At 31.2% G+C, this 18,852-nt stretch overlaps 2 protein-coding genes across 2 annotated transcripts; one reads left to right on the forward strand and one right to left on the reverse strand.

The window, feature by feature from the left end:
- Nucleotides 1-1,111: 1,111 nt before the first annotated feature.
- Nucleotides 1,112-1,576, forward strand: LOC127144381 (uncharacterized). Its single transcript, XM_051080291.1, has one exon. It carries the CDS (start codon nt 1,112-1,114, stop codon nt 1,574-1,576), a length of 465 nt encoding a protein of 154 aa, XP_050936248.1.
- Nucleotides 1,577-4,931: 3,355 nt separating this feature from the next.
- On the reverse strand, nt 4,932-7,566 carry LOC127144434 (uncharacterized). The gene is made up of 6 exons (XM_051080370.1): nt 7,288-7,566; nt 6,371-6,487; nt 6,025-6,281; nt 5,719-5,934; nt 5,452-5,643; nt 4,932-5,370 (listed from the first exon to the last, which is right to left on the reverse strand). The coding sequence occupies exons 2-6, from the start codon at nt 6,480-6,482 to the stop codon at nt 5,023-5,025; spliced, it is 1,125 nt and encodes a 374-aa protein (XP_050936327.1). The 5' UTR covers nt 6,483-6,487; nt 7,288-7,566; the 3' UTR covers nt 4,932-5,022.
- Nucleotides 7,567-18,852: the final 11,286 nt, after the last annotated feature.

Here is an 18,852-nt window from a genome sequence, read left to right on the forward strand (position 1 = left end):
GATTGAATTGTCTCTCGTTGATATTTTAATGTGAACTTAAGTATGATTCAATTAGCCAACATAAATATTAATAAGTATATTTTACACATGTGAAATGCGGATTTTATACGAAAGAAAAAACAATAATTTTATTGGCAGTATTAACAAAAAGTAAATTCAAATTAGAATAAGATAAGATGGAATCAAATGCCTATAACATACCCTTCCTTTTCCATAGAAATTATTATAGTCAAATGTTCTTTTGACAAATTTATTTTGTTATTTGAGTTTCAATTGTCCTAATTATACTTAATTCTAAATAATACACCACATTAAAAAAAAAAAAAACAAGAAGAAGAAGAAGAAGAACAACAAAAATGCTTTTATAAGTTTTGAAAACAAAAAACATACACAACTCAAATCCAACACGACTCTCCTAATTAACAAAATCATAATGCATGCATAACTCATCATCATACATCATTCCAGCTACAATGCCAATCTACTAATACTTCTTTTAGTTATATACGACCAACAAATTATCAATATTAAGAATTTCAACAAAAAGAAAAAAAGAAAAAAAGAAAAAAAAACCTCATTAACTAAGACATAATATTATAAGTCAACAATAAAACTCACGATCTAATATATATTATAATACCATATATAGTCTATATATATATAATAGAGTCAAACTCAAATTAATTTATAAATAATCAACTGATTTTGGGTGTTTTTCCTTTTTTGTTTTTGGACATAACAAATGAATAAAATATAAATAAAGGCAGCTGGCGAAAAATGTTTATTTAAATAAGAAACTATAAAATATTGAATATACCAAATAATAATAACGCGTAAAATATAAGAAACCAAATTAAGGCCAACTATTTTATTCTTATTATAATTAATACTTTCAAAAGGACAGTTTGGTACTTTCATTTTCCCAAAGCCTTTCCTTTTGAATTATTCTCTCTTTTTTGTGTTTCTTTTTTTTTTTTTTTATATATATAAATCTAATCTTTTTTCCTCTTTCTTTCCCTCTTCATAATTTTCGTGATCAGTTCTTCAAAACAAATTCTTTGAGATCTCAATTTGAAGAACGGTGTCGTTTTCTTTTCTTTTCTTTGGTGAAATGGGTAATAGTTTAAAGCATTGTTTGGGTTGTATTCTTCCATGTGGAGCTTTGGATTTAATCAGAGTCGTTCATCTCAACGGCCTCGTTCAAGAATTCTCTCCCCCCCTCGCCGCCGCCGAGATCCTCCAAGCCAATCCCGGCCACGTCCTCACCACTCCATCCTCCGACGACCACCGTCTCGTCCGCCGTGTCAACATTCTCTCACCCGAATCTCACCTCCGACGAGGCGGCATTTATTTCTTGATCCCCGCTGATCACTCCGACCACCGGACCAAGCCTGCTAAAAAACAATCCTCCGCCGTCTCCAGTGGCGGCGTTTTCCCCGAATCTGACGATCTAAGTCACAGATTGGAGGACGTGATTGTGTTGAAGAAGGATAAACCCAGCCGCCGAGATCGCCGGAGGAGTCGTAGCTACGGCGGGGCGTGGCAGCCTCATTTACACAGCATTAGTGAAGATTAGTTTAATACCCAAAAGCACCCTCCTATTATGGACACTGATTATATATATATATATATGTATATATAATATATGTGTCGTAATTGTTGTGAAATTGTCCGGGTTTGTTTTTTTAACCATATGGACTTTGACGGCGGCGGCCGATGAAGAGAAATGGGAACTATTGTGATGATCATGTACATGAATTAATGGTTGGTGTTTGTGGATTAAAAAAATATATTATATTTATATATTATTCATTTCATATTCATTAATGTGTAATTATGTAGCTTAATTATTATTATTATTATTATTATTATTATTAGAGTAATCTGCGTGCACGTTTTAGCCCAATCCATTCATATGACAAAATTTCTTTAAAAAAAGTGTCTAAATTTTCTATGTATGATCAATAACGGGTAAAAAATATAAAAGATAAATATAGTGTAGCATATAGTTCATATTTTGAGTAAGAATGATGTACAGAAGACTAAAATTGCATAAAAGTAAAAAAAAAAAGAGCAGGGGAGTGGGTGCCCTTCACATTATCAATTTTTTAATTTTGATATTAATTTTGAAATTTCAAATTACAATATATATATATATATACTAAATAATGTTTTAGTTTTAACAAAATATTGTTGTAGAAAACTCAATTATTCAAGCTAAAAGAAAAAGAAAACATGTAAGCTAAGTAACATGGTTGTGTTTCAATTTTAAAATAATACTAGTTGCATCCTTGGAATTATTTTTGGCTTGTGGATTGGCAATCCCAAAAATAGTCCAAAGTATCATGCAAAAACAAAAAAGTGACCACCAATAGTGTAGTATCAAAGATACTTCCACATTCAAAGTCAATATCAAGTTAAGATAAATATTAGTAGCAGTAGAAGGTAGTATTTAGGTACTGATCAATTCATATTATACATAATTTACATCTAGATAGTTGTAACAACACATCTAATAACCATGAAATCGTTGCAACAACTCTACCACCTAAAATGACTTTCAACTTCTAATCTACTCAAATTAACTCTTTCATGGATTGTTATTAATCGTTATGACTTCGTACCATTATTACTAAGCTTTCCATTCATGGGTCTTCGCACTTTACTTAAATTTCGTTCATGGGTTCAAAAACATTTCCTAATTGTGAAGTTTCTGAGTTATCTTATTCACAAACTTCTATTTTTCTAAGCTCTTGATCTCAATAAGAATTGTGTTCCACTACAAGAAAATGGAGCATTCCCGACGCCGAAAATCACGTCGGCATAAAGAACGTCGGGAATAAGGGCTTTCCCGACGCCATCAACAACGCGTCGGGAGATGCGTCGGGAAAACAATCTTTCCCGACGCACCACGAAGGCGTCGGCAAGAATACGTCGGGAAAAGGGGCTTTTCCCGACGCCGTGCACAGTGCGTCGGGAGCGGCGTCGGGAATAGGGGTATTCATGCGTCGGGAATAGGGGAATTCGCACACTTGCATCCATGAATAGATCTCACAAGCTTCAAATTTTTTTATCATATAATAAGAAAATAAATAAAATAATTAAATCTAAGTTAAGTAATTAAGTTGTAGTTGTTAATATCATTAATTTGATATTCATGTGTTTGGATTATAATCAAAGTTGGAAACCATAGTTGAAACTAGTTTTTCACATTATTGTTAATTACTAATATACATTATTTATTATGCCAATTATATATTGATTTAAAATGTATTTTTGAGTGTGTTAGATACAATTTAATTACCAATAAAACCTTATTAAATATTAGAAAACTCAATACTATTTCGAAGTATAGAAATCAACTAATTAGTATACTTGAATTTGATTTTTTTTAAAAAAAAAAAAGCAAATATATATATATATATATATATATATATATTTTTAAAAAAAGATAATATAAGAAATAAGAAAATAGTATAGATATATACTTTAATTTATAAAAGTGTATGGGCGACACAACTTATTAAGTGCAAATAATGAAAAAGACATTTGCTTAAATTGGGTGCCAAATTAAAGTATGATGGTATTGAAGTGAGGAGTGGGTATCATATCATTCTCAACTTATGTTTATCCAATCTTTTAACTCATACATAACAATTTTGATTACATTGAATTTCAATCACACTTTATATAAATATTCCTTCCATCCCCAAAATTATTCTATCTATTTATCAATTTAAACACATACAAAATTGTCTCGTTCTTACTTTAATAGCAAATTTTTATATGTATAGTCTTTTTTTTTAAGACGTAAATGTGTTTTGATCCATTTTTAAAAATTTAAAGATGTGGTCGATAGAAAATTTGAAAATAATGGATTCAATGAAAATAAAATCGTGATGACATGTTTAAAAATTAAATTCTAATTTAAGCTATTTTTCAAAATGTTTGAAAATAAAATTATAAACTATAAAAATACTTGGTTTTGTTAATTAAATTTATGAGGCTTATTATATGTTAGAATTTTTATGTAATTATTCTTATTTTGTAATATCATATAATATAATGTATTATATATTACATATTTCAATTTAATAAAAAGAATCAAGTTTATAACATTAAATTATATATTTTTTTTCTTTAATCTTTTTCAATATAATTATAAATTTTAAAACCAAGCTAAAAGTTATATTTTCTTAACTTTACATTATTCAATTACAAAAGAAAATAATTTTTAAACAATTTTTGAAAAGAGTAATCTTTTCAATTAAATTTGAATTCATTTTACGTAGTGTTGATGGTAAATACAAGGTAATTTTGAGTTTTGTAATTTATGTTGTAGTAGACACTACAAGAAATTTCACTATTTATTGTCAATCAAAAACTGACATTATAGGGGTACAATGTCAGTTGCTTGATCGTCATGGAACAAAATGTCATTAAAGATATTTAATGTTGTCACCTTCTATGTGCACTACAAGAAACGGGGGTACTCCCGACGCACAAATACGTCGGCGAAAATGCAAAGTACGTCGGAAAAGGATATCCCGACGTACAAAACGGCGTCGGGAAGCACGTCGGGAGAAATGCGTCGCGAGAGGCTTTCCCGACGCCGTACCAAAGCAGCGTCGGGAAAGGCTTTCCCGACGCCGGAATATGCGTCGGCATGACGGCGTCGGGAAAACCTTATTCCCGACGCCGTCTATGCCGACGCATATTCCGGCGTCGGGAAAACCTGTTTTCCGACGTTTTTTTCCCGACGTAATGAACGTCGGGAAATATTTTTTTATATATTTTTTAAAATATTTTATTTTTACTTTTTTCCTTATAATATTTTGCTCAAACATTCACAATGATGTTCGGATTGCTCAAAAAAATTTCGCGACGTTTTGGATTAAATTAAAATAAATTAATAAATATACAAACACAAATTAAAAAAATAGAATTAAAATTAATAATACGAATAAGTTGACTACAACAAAATATAGTTCTTAATATAGAAAAAACATAAACATAATGAAGCTAGGGATCATGTGGTGGTCCCTGTTGTGCACGAGTTAGGTCTTCAATCATCTTTTTCATAGCTTCCACTTGTGAAGCTAATGCTTGGTGATTTCTATCTTGTACTTCAATCCGTTCCAAAGCTTCATGAAGTTTAGCTTGTAATTCAATCTCTTTTTGTGTGGACTGCGAACAAGATGTCGACGAACTGCTTGCACTTGCCGTTCTGCGGGCCTTCGGCTTGGGTCCCCAACCAAGGCCTTTTGAGTAGCCTGGTCGTCTACCCAACACCTGATCGCATATCTCATCCTCAGAGAGTGGCTGACTACCCTCTGGGATAGGCTGGGATTGGAGTTCCAGCATTTGATTCTGCAACAAATTTAAAAATTATGTTAGGTAACGCGCAAAAATATATAATAAAAGTGGATAATTAATAAGGGTATAACTTACATGCGCATCCTCGGCGGCTTGCGACACGAATGTCCCAGCTCGAACGTGTGTTTCCCGGAACAATTCCACACGATCGACCGGCTGCCCTCTTCTTTCAGCGAGCTCATGCTGTCGTTGTAGAAACGACTTGGACCCGCTACTATGATTGTAAGGCTGCTTCTGTCTAGCAGCCTTGTTTGTCCGTGATTGCTCCTGCATTAAAACAATTATATTGTTTATTTCTTATACATATAAAAACTTGTTATCATAATTAATCATGACAAATACCTGGAATGCACGGCTGATATAATGGTCGCAGAGGAAGTGCCAATCCTCATCACGTCCAACCAATGCGTTTGGTGGGTTGGCACGAGCCTCCTCCGGGTCGCTGTACTTTTTGAAATGTTTATGACAGTCGGCCCGGAACTCTTTAAAGGTCGTGAGCATCTGATGCTCAACAAACCTGTTCATTGCTTGATCATTGAAATCAAGCACAAAGAATCGCTGCACATTACAAACATAACACATTAGATTGGCTAAAGTTAGATATGTTTCAAATGAAATCATATATAAATGTGTAGTGCATTTAATTACCTGGAGGTCGCCCTTGACGACCTCAATGTATTCTCTCCCAACGTCCGTCCACTTAAGACAGCGGACGGGAAATGTCTTTCGCACGCACACGCCTATCGCCTGGCTGAAGCGAACGGCGTGTGGAGAAATAGGCTTCTCTGCTCCAGGGGCGATCGTCATCGGAATGCGCCCATTTATTGCAACGTGGCGCTCTAACTCCAAGAGTCGAGATTGCGCACGTCTCCTAGGAGTCGGAGTCGTTTGTTGAGAAGAAGACTCTGCTCAATAAATAGACAATAACATATAAAGTTAGAAAAAAGAACATGAAATATTTGTAAGTTAAAATGAAGAAAATTCTTAGACTCACCCGTATTGTCGCCCACAGATGATGACCCTCCCGCGATGTTATTATCTAAATCGTCCTCAAACTGGAGGAACATATCGTCCGTCTCCATAAAAGTTGATCGTCGATATGACATAATGGCTATGGACATAGAAAACAAACATTTTCAATTTAACTTAAACCTCCCTCTCCCCAGATAAGTAGTAATTCCATTTCATAATAATTACACGACCACTGTACACAAGATAATCTTCCCCATAGAATTTCTATCAGATCAAGAAACTCTTGCATTAAGCAAGTCTTAAATCTAGCTTTGCTTTAAATTATCTCTTTGCTCTAATATTTTCAGAAACTTAGCATTCTAACACATTCTCATAAATCTCATGTTTTAAGAAATATGTTGAGTAGACCCATTAAAACCATCCGTATATAAGATTGAAGAATGTTAAACATTTTGTATAAACACAAAATTAAAAGTTTATTAGGTATTTCTCAAAGTTCAAACGACTAAGTAATTGGAGATCCTAAATCACAATCTCAAATTCAATAAACACCCCCCCCCCCCCCAATTCAATATAACCTCAAAAATCTCTACACATTCAAATTTTTTATCAATCTCAAATTCAATTTCAACTTCAATCTCAACGTCAATCTTAAATCCTAAAACCACTTCAAATTCAAATTCAACACTAAAACCTAAAACTAATTCAAAATCTATATCCTAAAACTATTTCAAAATCTAAATTCTAAAACTAATCCTAAAACTAATTAACTAAAGCAAAACTAAAACAAAAACAAAAAAGAACTTTAAACAATTTCAATAATACATACATTTTTTTAACTTTGAAACAAAAAAAAAACAAAAAAACAAACAAACCCTAAACTAATTTTTATCAAAAAAAACTCTAAAAAAACTAAATAAATTTACATATTTCACTTACCTAAAGTGGCAGACGGCGACGAGGAACAACGGCGAGGCGGTCGGCGACGGACGGCGGCGGAACAAAAGGATGGCGGCGACTTCTTCTTCTTCTCCTTTCTTTTTCTCCTCCTCTCGGTTTCGGTTCTGTGAATACAGAACTGAAACGAATTTAAAGGGGATTTCCCGACGCAGTGACGTGGCGTCGGGAAATCCCTCAAAACGCGTCGGGAAAAGGGGAATTCCCGACGCTCATTAAACCCCTTTTCCCGACGTTTAACGCGGCGTCGGGAAAAACCCCTTTTCCCGACGCTGCTCCCGACGCACTGTTCACGGCGTCGGGAAAAACCCCTTTTCCCGATTTACTTTTTGCCGACGCCTTCATGTTGCGTCGGGAAAAAAGGTTTTCCCGACGCCGCTCCCGACGCACTGTTCACGGCGTCGGGAAAAACCCCTTTTCCCGATTTATTTTTGCCGACGCCTTCATGGTGCGTCGGGAAAGATGGTTTTCCCCGACGCATCGCCCGACGCGTTGTTGAGTGCGTCGGGAAAGCCCTTATTCCCGACGTTCTTTATGCCGACGTGCTTTTCGGCGTCGGGAATTCGCCATTTTCTTGTAGTGGTGGATTTTTGCAAGATGTTATAGATGACTTTTAATGTCATTATTACTCTCCAAAGCTAAAATCATAAACTTATCGACCTTTTTATGATTTACAGTACACTTCATAGATTTTATATAGTGATTTAACGGAAAATAAAGAATTGTCACAACAGTAATAAGATACTAGGTGGATCGATATCGCATGAACCTAGGTTGTTTTAGAATACATGTAAATATTTATAGAACTAAGTTTATGAATGTTAGGGGTGATTTTGAACTAAATGGTAAAATCTAACATGGAGAAAAGCAGAGGGAAGTGAAGTAGGAAAATAGCAGGTTGGTAGGTAACAATGGTCAGGCCTAACTGGCTTGGTCCAAAGTCAAATTAGCCCATTGAGCCCACCAAACTATGCAACTTTATCATAATGGGCCTAGAGAGAGTCCCATTGGCCGAGCCCCTCAAATAACTGAGATTCTTCCATGATTTGGCTCAACCAACAAATATTGGAATGGCTATGACAAAATGGAAATCCTAATGGAAATAAGTCGTCCAATCCTCTAAAATTGTTATCTATTATAGTTATCCCGACCGATATCAACATATGAATGCAAATTATTAGCGTTTAAATACCTTTAAAAATTATCTTACCTTAACCTATGACTTATCATTTATTTATTCTCTCTTTTTTTTTACTCCTTTTCTATCTCCTTTCTTATTAACTGTTTAACCTTTCGTTTATCTCATTAAGAAAACAAAGCAAATTTGCCCCTTTAAGTTAAGTGTGTAGATTATAACAAAAGAAAAAACCAGATAATGAGAACACCAAGGAAAAATTTTAGGGTTCGTATATTTTTACAAGATTATACATTAGTAGTTAGACGTGTGATGATAGGCTAACACTATGACAAATTTGGACTTTTATGACTCATGAATAGTAACCAAAATAAATGGGAGAGTAAAAAGAAGAGTCATAAAATTTTATTTCACTCGTTTTTTCGGAAAAAGTTGAATTTTTTGGATTTTTCGTCGAACATGACTTTTTTTTTTGTCATCAACTTATGATTGAGAAAAAAATAGTCATTGAATGTATTGAAATAAAAAAAAAGTACTTTTTGGTTATAATTTATAGTTTTCATAAATTTAAGAAGAGATTTTCGTTTTGTTTTTGAGATTTTGTGGCATTTTATGCTGTAACTTAGAAGTTATGGTTTAGATTTAGTTGTGACAAAATTGGTATTAAAATTGGACAAATGAGAACAAAATTAAGACTATCTGTATGAAAAAAAGACTATATCAATGTGATTTATTTTAAAATTCGTTTTTTTCCAACTCAAGAAAGCTTCGAACAAATTGATCACTACACTACGGATAGAAGCATTTTTTTTTTGTCTAAAGTTAAGTGTTCCGATGCATCTTTGAAAAATTCAAGGATATTTGAAACGAGGTGTATTCATATGTTAACAACAAAGATATTTTTAAACTCTTTTTAATACTGAGGAGTACCTTTGAGACAAAATATTAACGATGTATAAAACTAATGACAATGGTATTTTAGCCTCTTCTTTTTCTTTTTTCTTACTAATGAAAAATGTCTTTTACTTGTGTCATTATAGTGTGACATTACCATTTAATCCCAAATGCATCAGTCTTTTCTTTTCTTTTCTTTTTCTTTTTCCATTTTGTAGTTTTTTTTTTCTTTTTAATTATTATTGAGTTTCTTCTTCTTCCTTTGATTTTTCTTTGAATTTCTTTTGCATTTCTTCTTTCCTTTTCTATTCGTGTTTTTTTTTTTTTTTTAATTTGGTGTATTTATTGGAATCCAAAGGGCAAAGAGAGGAAAGAAAGAAAGAAAGAAAGAAAGAAAGAAAGAGAGGCATCATATGATCTCACGCAGCGTTTGTCAGAAAATCTACGCTCACGATTTGGTGTCGGCTACTGACTATACACTTTGTCAATTTTGCTTTCTCCCCACCTCTTTCTTAACTCATTATTTCTCTCCCCACCCCTTCTTTTTGGCATCTACCTATTCCCCCCATCCCCTCCCTCTTCTCCACTAACACTCTCTTTCTTTATACCCTTCATAATCTCCATTACATATATCTTTCAAACTCTTTCATTTTGATCAACTTTCTTTTTTTTCTTTTTCTTTTAACAACATTTGACCAAAATATTATGTTTTCTGGGTTTCCAACTACATCCAAATTGTATCTCAATTATATTTCATACCTTTTTTTTTCTTTTTTTTTTTTTTAACTTTATAACCTTATATTTATCCTTCAATTTATGTTAGTTTCTATCTCTATCCTATCTTTCACCCATATTATTCTTTCAACTACTTTCTTTGACTTTTTGAAATGCAACACTTCGCCCTTTCTCCCTCTTTATTACTAATTTTTTCCTTTTTCATATTTCACTATCTCTCAAATATCTCACATCATACTTCATTTTACCCAAGTAGCATTCAACAGTGCAGGGCAAATTATGTTTGTTTCATATTGGAAAATTTTCATTTTCAATGGCAAAAAAAAAAAAAAAAAAAAACAAAAGTTTAGTTCAAGTTTCCAAAAATAAATGGTACCTTTTTTCATTCTTAAGTACTTGAGAATAGGTTGAAAGATCTATGATATAATTATTATTTTAATTAAATAACTAGAGATATTATTTAAATATATTCTTAAAAACATAGATATCTTAAATTCTCTCTCTTTAAAATATATATATATATATATTGAATCTTAGCACTACTACTTTGTGGTTCAAAAATAAATTTCAAATAAATCAATTTCTAGACTTATATATGGTGAGAAAAATATTACCAATCTTTATTGTTCTCGTGTTAGTTCAGTGACATGTCTCAATCTTGTTGACTATTCTTTTGTACATTATTATTAAAAATAAAATACATTACTTTAAAGTACATATCTACATATAAATTTCATTTAGTTTATTCCTCCATTAAGACTTCATTGCTAGCTATGAATTTGTAGCTTAGAAGTTAATGTCATCGGATATGATAAAAATATAACTATTATCTTTGACATGGTTGTTGGATAGATGACCAAGCTACTCAAAAAGTCTTGGTTGGGGACCCAAGGCGAAGACCTACAAGACGACGAGTGCGAGCAGTTCCTCGATATCATGTTCGTAGTCCACAGAAAGAGAGATTCAATTACAAACTAAGCTTGATCAAGTTTTGGAACGGATTGAACGGATTGAATAGCAGACAAGAAATCACCAAGCATTAGCTTCAGAAGTTGAACAAATGCGGAAGCTGATACAAGACATGACTCAGACACAACAAAAACCACCACATGATTCCTAGCTTTGTGGTATCTATATAAGTTTCTATTATTTTTAAGTTTTTGAAATGACAGTATATAGCAGTGATGATAAGGATATATATATGTACTAAACTTAGCCACTTTCGTATCATTGTAGGACCCGTGGTGTAGGATGATGTACGAGGTTCGTTAGAAGACGTATAACTTTCTTTGCACTTTTTTCTATACATTATATTTTTTGTATTATGAACGCTATTATATTTTTTTGAACTTCTTTGTATTATCAATATTAAATTTTTTTGTTGAATTTGTGTTTGTATTTGGTAATTTACTAATTTACTTTGAATTTCCTTTAATTTAATCCAAAACGAATGTGAATATTTCACAGAATAGAGACTTGATTGAAAAACATTAGAGTTTATTTTAGGAAAAAAATAAAAATTACATATAAAAAGGAATTTCCAATTCAACAAACATCGGGAATACGTTATACACGACACATTGGGGATATTTCTTCCCGACGCATAAGTGACGTAGGATATAATGACGTCGGGAGTCGTTATTCCCAACGCATAGGTGACATCGGACATGATGATGTCGGAAATTATGTATTGCCAATGCACCAAAGGCGTCAGTAAAGGGAAAGTCAGGAGAAGGTTATTCCCGACACATTGTTGGTGACGCGTCGGGAATTGTTCTCCCGACTTTCCCAATGTCGCTTTCTGTGTTGAAATTTCTTTTTTCGACATTTTTACCACTTTCGCCGACGTTTTTGTGCGTCAGAAGTTTCCCCACTTCTTGTAGTGAGATAAAACTTAATTTAGCTCCACTATCCTAAAAGATATATATAAATTAAGAATTAAAAGGTATGTAGTTCAAATGGTTTTACGTAGCTCATTATATGCTCAAAAAGAATAGACAACACATTGCATTATTCATCAACTAAAAGAATTTTTCTTCTCAAAATTTTTGAGTTTAAACGTGTAAATTCTTGGATGATGTTGCTTGCATTGATTATATAAATATAAAAGGACATGTTTGTAATGAGATTATATTTTACTTCAACAGCTAAACATTATTAATTCCAAAGTCAACAAAAATACAACTCCTCCTTTACAGTGAGTTTGGAAACTTGTAGAATCCACAAAAATATCAATAACAATTGAAGAAAAAATAACATTACAAGAATTTCGAAAAAATATCTCATGCTCTACTACAATCTTAATAACCACTTAAATTTAAATTTTAAAATTGATCAAAAGGACAACAAAGACTAAATTTGAAATTTACTAAAATTAAATATAAAAGTAAACACTTAAAAAGTAGAATTTAAATACATGTCTGTAAAAATAGAAAGAAAATCAAAATGATATTTAAACCCCTATCAAATAACTATATGACATAATTGAGTTGGGGAAAAAAAATATGACAATTAAAGTTCGTCATGACATAATCATCCATGTACAACCTAAAACGGCGTCGTTTGGAACCCACAATAATAATAATAAGAATAATAATAATTAGTATTATTATATGGTTAATAGAAGAGAGTGTTTTGGAAATTATTGTTAAAATAATTATCCAATTATTTTGATGTTTATTCTGATACGATTCTAGAAGGATTTGGTTGAGGTTTGAGTGTAATCAAGGCCGTTGAAAGGAGAATGAACGATGGAGATTATTTAGCTGAATTTGGGGGGTGAAGACATAATAATGGAAAGTCCAAATGGTCAAATAATTTTTTGTATAATGTGATGACGTCAATGCTGATTGGGTAAATTCTTTTTCAAACAATTTATTTTCCCAACTTGATTGACATGTGACCTTAACACCATTTTACTTCTCAATCTCGTTTATTTTTTCCCCTATATTTATTATGTTTATTCACATCATTTTTATTAGTTAATTCTTCTTTCTTCTTTTTTTCCTTTAATGTTACGTTTTGAGTTATTTCAGACTCATTGATATAATTCATCACTACTAATCGATCAAAAGTGACAACTTGCCATGCATCAAAATAGGTATAGAAAATGGGAGTTAGTTTTGTGTCTTTGCCTAAGTGAAGGTGTTTGGCCTTGACCTTGGTCGAGATTGAGCCTTGTCAAATAACTGATTAGTCATGCTTTATATGGTCACCCTAGCCTAACTATAGTCGAACGTGAGGCTGAGCATGCCCATTAGAAACAACCTAAGTCAACTCATCTACAAATACATCACCATAATTTTATATGAACTAACTTGAATTTTTTACTTTCTTCTCCTTTACTATTCTCCACTTCTAACTTTTGCATCAAATTCTATTTTCTTTATTTTTGCAAGTCTTAATTATAAATTTACTATTGTTGTTAGGTAAAGTTTAGGTGTGTTTCTCTCTTATCTAAAATTTGACATCTAACAATAAGTATTTTAAAAGTAGATTATTTTTTCTTTTGATATTGTTATATACATAGTCATCAAAGATAATTATAAAGGTAGAAATTAGATTCAATATAATTAAGTGTATAGTAATATTTTAAAAAAGTTATAAATATAACAAAATATGTCCAAGTTATCAATGATATAAGTCTATCACTGATAAACTACATAGCTTATCAACGGTAGAAGTTTATCATTGATAGACTTTGTTATATTTACAATTTTTTTTTTTAAATGTTGCTATATATTTAATTATTATTTCTAAAATTATTACGTATTATAATTATTCTAGTTAAATTTTGGTTTTAAAACTAAGTTTTTATAAATTCGGTAAGAATTTAACTATTATACTTATAAAAGATGGTAAAAAAAAGATAGAAAATTGACTTAATCTTTAGAAATTAAAACAATGAAATAGATATCAAAACGAGGCATTGGTTTTCTGTTTTTAGTTTCTAAAAATTATGTTCGTTTGCTAACCATTTATTTACTTTAACTTTAGTTTTTCCTAACCAAACACTTAAGTTTTTTTAAATTAGTTAGAACTTTTAGTTAAATTCAAAATTTTGAAAATAAGTTTCTTTTTTAGAAATTACTCTTTCTTTAAATTACCTTGGTTTTTAAAACACTTAAAAAATAGAGATCAAATCAATAGGTAGAAAGCAGTGACTTTCAAAAACTAGAACCATATAACTGAATACTTCTTTAATGTCAAACACACACGTATTATTGTCCACTTCTCAAGCATAAAATATTCATGGTTTTACTTATATGGTTTTTCTCAGAAAGTCTCATACCCATTCATGATATGTTCTCGCCATTATATACTTACTATCATCCTCTTATATATGGTCAATATGAAACTTTGGTCTCATTTCTAACCCCAACATGCATGCACAATAAATTCTAACCTACGATTTAACATAAAAGGTCATCCAAAACCCTAAACCCTGACATGAACTACTTTCTTCGTACATACAAAACCCATATACATTTCATATTAAATACGAAAGTATATAGCAATTTGTTATTTGTAAGAAACAATAGTATTTTGTTTTCCTCAAATTATATAATTTGTTATATATAAAAGATTGTAAAATATGTGTGAAAGTTTCAAGTTCGCATCTCAATTATGGTTTAAAATTTTGGAAAAGTATCCGTGCAATTTAAGGGTTAACAGACAGTTAATCAAATAATTTTTTTTTTTAAAATGCATTGATTCAAAGAACTTTATTTTCTAATGTTTTCAACAATACACTTTATAAAAGAAGAAGATCATATTTAAGTTGGAAAAAAAGTGTATTTGATACTTGATTTTACCATTCAACTCAACACTTAAAAAATGCAAAATAATTATAAATCATATGAACTCTACAAACATATAAACTCCATAGACTTTAAAATGAATCCTCCCAAATCCTAATTAAGAGAAAAAAAGAAAAAAAAGGTTAATTAAACTGTCATCATCGTAGCCACAGTAGCTTATTTTTCAAAAACCCTGGCATGTAAGTTTAGAATTTATATGCACCTAGTATCTACTTGATATTAATATATATGGAATTATATATTTTGTAGTACTTTTTCCAATGCATTCCACAAAAATGTAAAAATATTAGCCCCAAGTTTTTCAAAGAAGAAATATAACATAAAAAAACATACGTACAACATTTGAATAGTGAAAAACAAAGATTATGTCTCTACCTAAAACATTATATACCCTTTGAACATGTGTGTGTTGTCTTTGGACTATAGGCCAATTAAAGATCACTGACCACCACCCACCAACCACCGTGAGCACCGCCGCATATCATCGGAGGATAAAAAAAAAGTTAAATTGATGAAATAATATATGATGTCCCAAAATTCAAAATGACAATGAAATTATTTGGTGTATCTCGAAACGGATCTATTTTTAGTGTCCAGTTCAATTTGTTCAACAACATTTTGTCACGTGACAGTCTCTTTCTAGTTTTCTTCTTGTTGTTTTTTCTATGTGTAGTTATATTGAACTTGAAAAAGATGAATTCAGTCAAAAAATGTATCTAAGTATTTGTATATTTATTTATGTGGGGTAAGGGAAGAAGGAAAAAAAACCCAAAAGATTCTTTGCAACTAAAATTGGTACTGTAGCAAGACAAGACTAGTCAGTACACAAAACCCATCATCTAAGTCAAGAACCTCTAGAGTGACATGACATGTAAGGCCAATAAATTCCTAGATGGCAATTTTGGCAAAAGGACTTCCTTTCTTCCTTTCTTTACACCAAACTTCTGCGACATTGTTTCCCTTTTGAACTCGTAATCACCTCAATGTGTTCTCCGTCCCGACCCACTTTTATTGACCGTTTGTACGCTCGTCATCAATACAGTGATAGTCATATTGCGACGGGTATATTATTCGTACTGTATTGAAAAAGAACTAGACGAATGATGCATTGAAAAAGATTGTTGAGTATTACTCGTGTATGTAATCTCCTTTTTAACCTAATTTACCTTTTGTGAGATGATATCATGACAGTTACTTGAATTGGAGTCATTTATTAATCTCTTTGTTTCCTATTTCCTATTTTAGAGAAATATAAACATTTAGTTGACTATAATGTTGATGTCTTTCATCTTACAATTTCTTAGAAATATTTTCATATTTGGAGCGTTATTATATGTATTTATCTCTTTATATTTATATTTAGTTCAAAACATGAATAAAAGGTTCATTTTCATTATTATTGCAGAAATTAACTTCACTTAAAAATATCATATCAGTTTTGTAATATTTTACTTGGTGAATTTTTCTCCTAATTCAAACTAAGACGAAACTTTATTTTACATGAAGAATGTGTTAAAACTTTAGTAATACCATTTTAAATCTCCCTAATAGACAAAGGTAGGGCTTGGAGTTTGGACGCAAAAATACCATTAATTTGAAGGTAACTCAAATTCAAACTTGGAATGAAGAACAAAGTAGATTTGTTAAAGCTAAGCTGCTTCATGTGAGTAATTTTGTGATGACCACTCTTATACACTCTCTAGGAAAAAGAAAACTAGAAAGAACTGAAAAAGAGATACAATATATAAAAACATTCACAAATCTTCATGATCCAGTTGGGTTAAACACAAAATGCATTTAAAGGGCTTAAAAGAAACTTAAAAAATCCAATGTATCGACTAAAATAGAACTTCTATCCATTTCTATGAGAAAAAGAAACTCAAGACTAGAATTGTTCACATCCATTTAATTTGAAGAGCCTATTTCAATTTTCAGTAAAATTCTCTATTTAGTATCCACAAGAATCCAGCTGAGATGAGATTCTGATTTGTAGAGAATTTGCAGGGATCGAGTTTTCGGCCTACAAAATTACTCATTTACTTACTTATTATCTTTTTAACAATGTTTTAATATATTCTCAACTAAATATATATAAAATGTAATTTGATCTTCCTAATTTCTAAAAGTTAAAAAGAAAATAGAAAATGTTTCCTACGCCTTCATTTTTCGTGTAATCAAGGATTTATTGCTCATTCGAGATAGACCCGTAGAGCCCCCATTCCAAGTTAAATATGCATTTCTACGTTTTTTGGTAAATTATCCACCGACCAACCTACACAAAAAAATAATAATTTTTGGGTAAAACAAATAAATTCTCTCTCTGAATAGAAACAAAGTCGGTCAATCAAAGAGCGAGAAGGCAAGAAGGCAATGAAAATGTCTATCAGTTTGGATAGCAATTTATTAAAAATCTGACTATGCCCAACCGATGTGATTCCTACCTAGACAATTTTGAAATTAGAATGGAAAAGAGATTTTTAGGGTTTTGAAAATTGTAAGTTAACATAGTCATCTCTAATCATTAAAACCTGACCAATCCTTTTAAATTCAGAAAAAAAAATTAATCTGACAGAGAGTTGTACGTTGAATGAAAATCAAGTTTGAAGAAATTTCAGAAAAGAAATAAAAGAACATACAATGTTGAAACCCATCAAAAATAAAGATAGAGACAGAGAAGGACGATGATGAAAAGATGTTTTCATAGGAAAAAGTGAGAAAAGGTAAAAACAAAAATCAACCAAATTATGCAACCAATCATCATTTCGGTGCTATATCTATTATTATTATAAACATATATCTATAAATAAAACAAAGCAAATGGGTCTAAATTTAAAAAAGAAAAAATTGAAGTTTCGAGATGGGTTGGAGTGTGAGAGCATGGCCAGTGGGTCTTCCCCCCATTATTATTCCCAAAATCCCCAGTTCCAATAATTAATTATTCTATAATTTCAATAAATAAATAACATATATATATATATATATATATATATATATATATATGTATGTATGTATGTATGTATATACATATACATACATACATACAGAAATGGGAAAAGCAGGCATCGTTTGGCGACATGTCGTTTTCACTCTTGGTCTTGGATGGTGGTTAACTTAAAATAAAGACAACTGATCAGCTTATAAATAAATTATTATTATTATTATTTTTTTTTTTAAAAAAAGAAGAAACTATGTTGTAGTTTTATAATGACAGAAGAAATTAACTAAAGAACAAAAGAAGAAAAAGAAATAAGAATGTTGAGCTTAGAAATTGAAAATGTATGTAAAAGGAGGGGTCAAAATTAACTGAGGTTGAAGGAAAAGAGAAGCTGAAACTGGAAAAATATTGCATAAGAGAAACGCACGTGTTTCTTTTTGTGTCATAAACAAAGACACAGATTCAACATTTATGCAAAATAAAAGAACCTAAGGACCAGTGCCAGATCGTCTTAAATTAATTTTAAATAATGTGTATAATTGGTTTCAAACTTACATGTAAAATCATCAATTTTGAGGGTCTCACTCTTTTCTTTTCTATGCAGCCTCTTTCCCCTTACTATGCTACCCATCCCTACTTTGTTGTGGCCTCCACATAATAAATATCACTTCTACCAACTCTATAAAAAGACCCCAAAAAAATTAACTTACTATAATCATTTCAAGACTCGCTAATTTGTTAGTCTGAATTAAAAAATTCCTGTATAATTTGTTTAATGTTTTCCTCGCTTGTTTCTATATTAATTAATATGTTTTGCTATCATTGAGTCTTTATAGTATAGCTAGTATGGTATATATTTAAAAAGTTTTAAAAAGGGAGGAAAATTAATTATTAGCTTGAAATGAAGGTAGGATTTGAATTATAGAATAGAGATAAGATGCTGATTGGAGACGAAATTGAAAAATTAAAAGATAATAATGGGGTTTTTGAGTGATTGAAGATCTAATTTGAGATATTGATTGATCGGA

This window comes from Cucumis melo, chromosome 12 (assembly GCF_025177605.1).
Source record: "Cucumis melo cultivar AY chromosome 12, USDA_Cmelo_AY_1.0, whole genome shotgun sequence".
NCBI lineage: Eukaryota > Viridiplantae > Streptophyta > Magnoliopsida > Cucurbitales > Cucurbitaceae > Cucumis > Cucumis melo.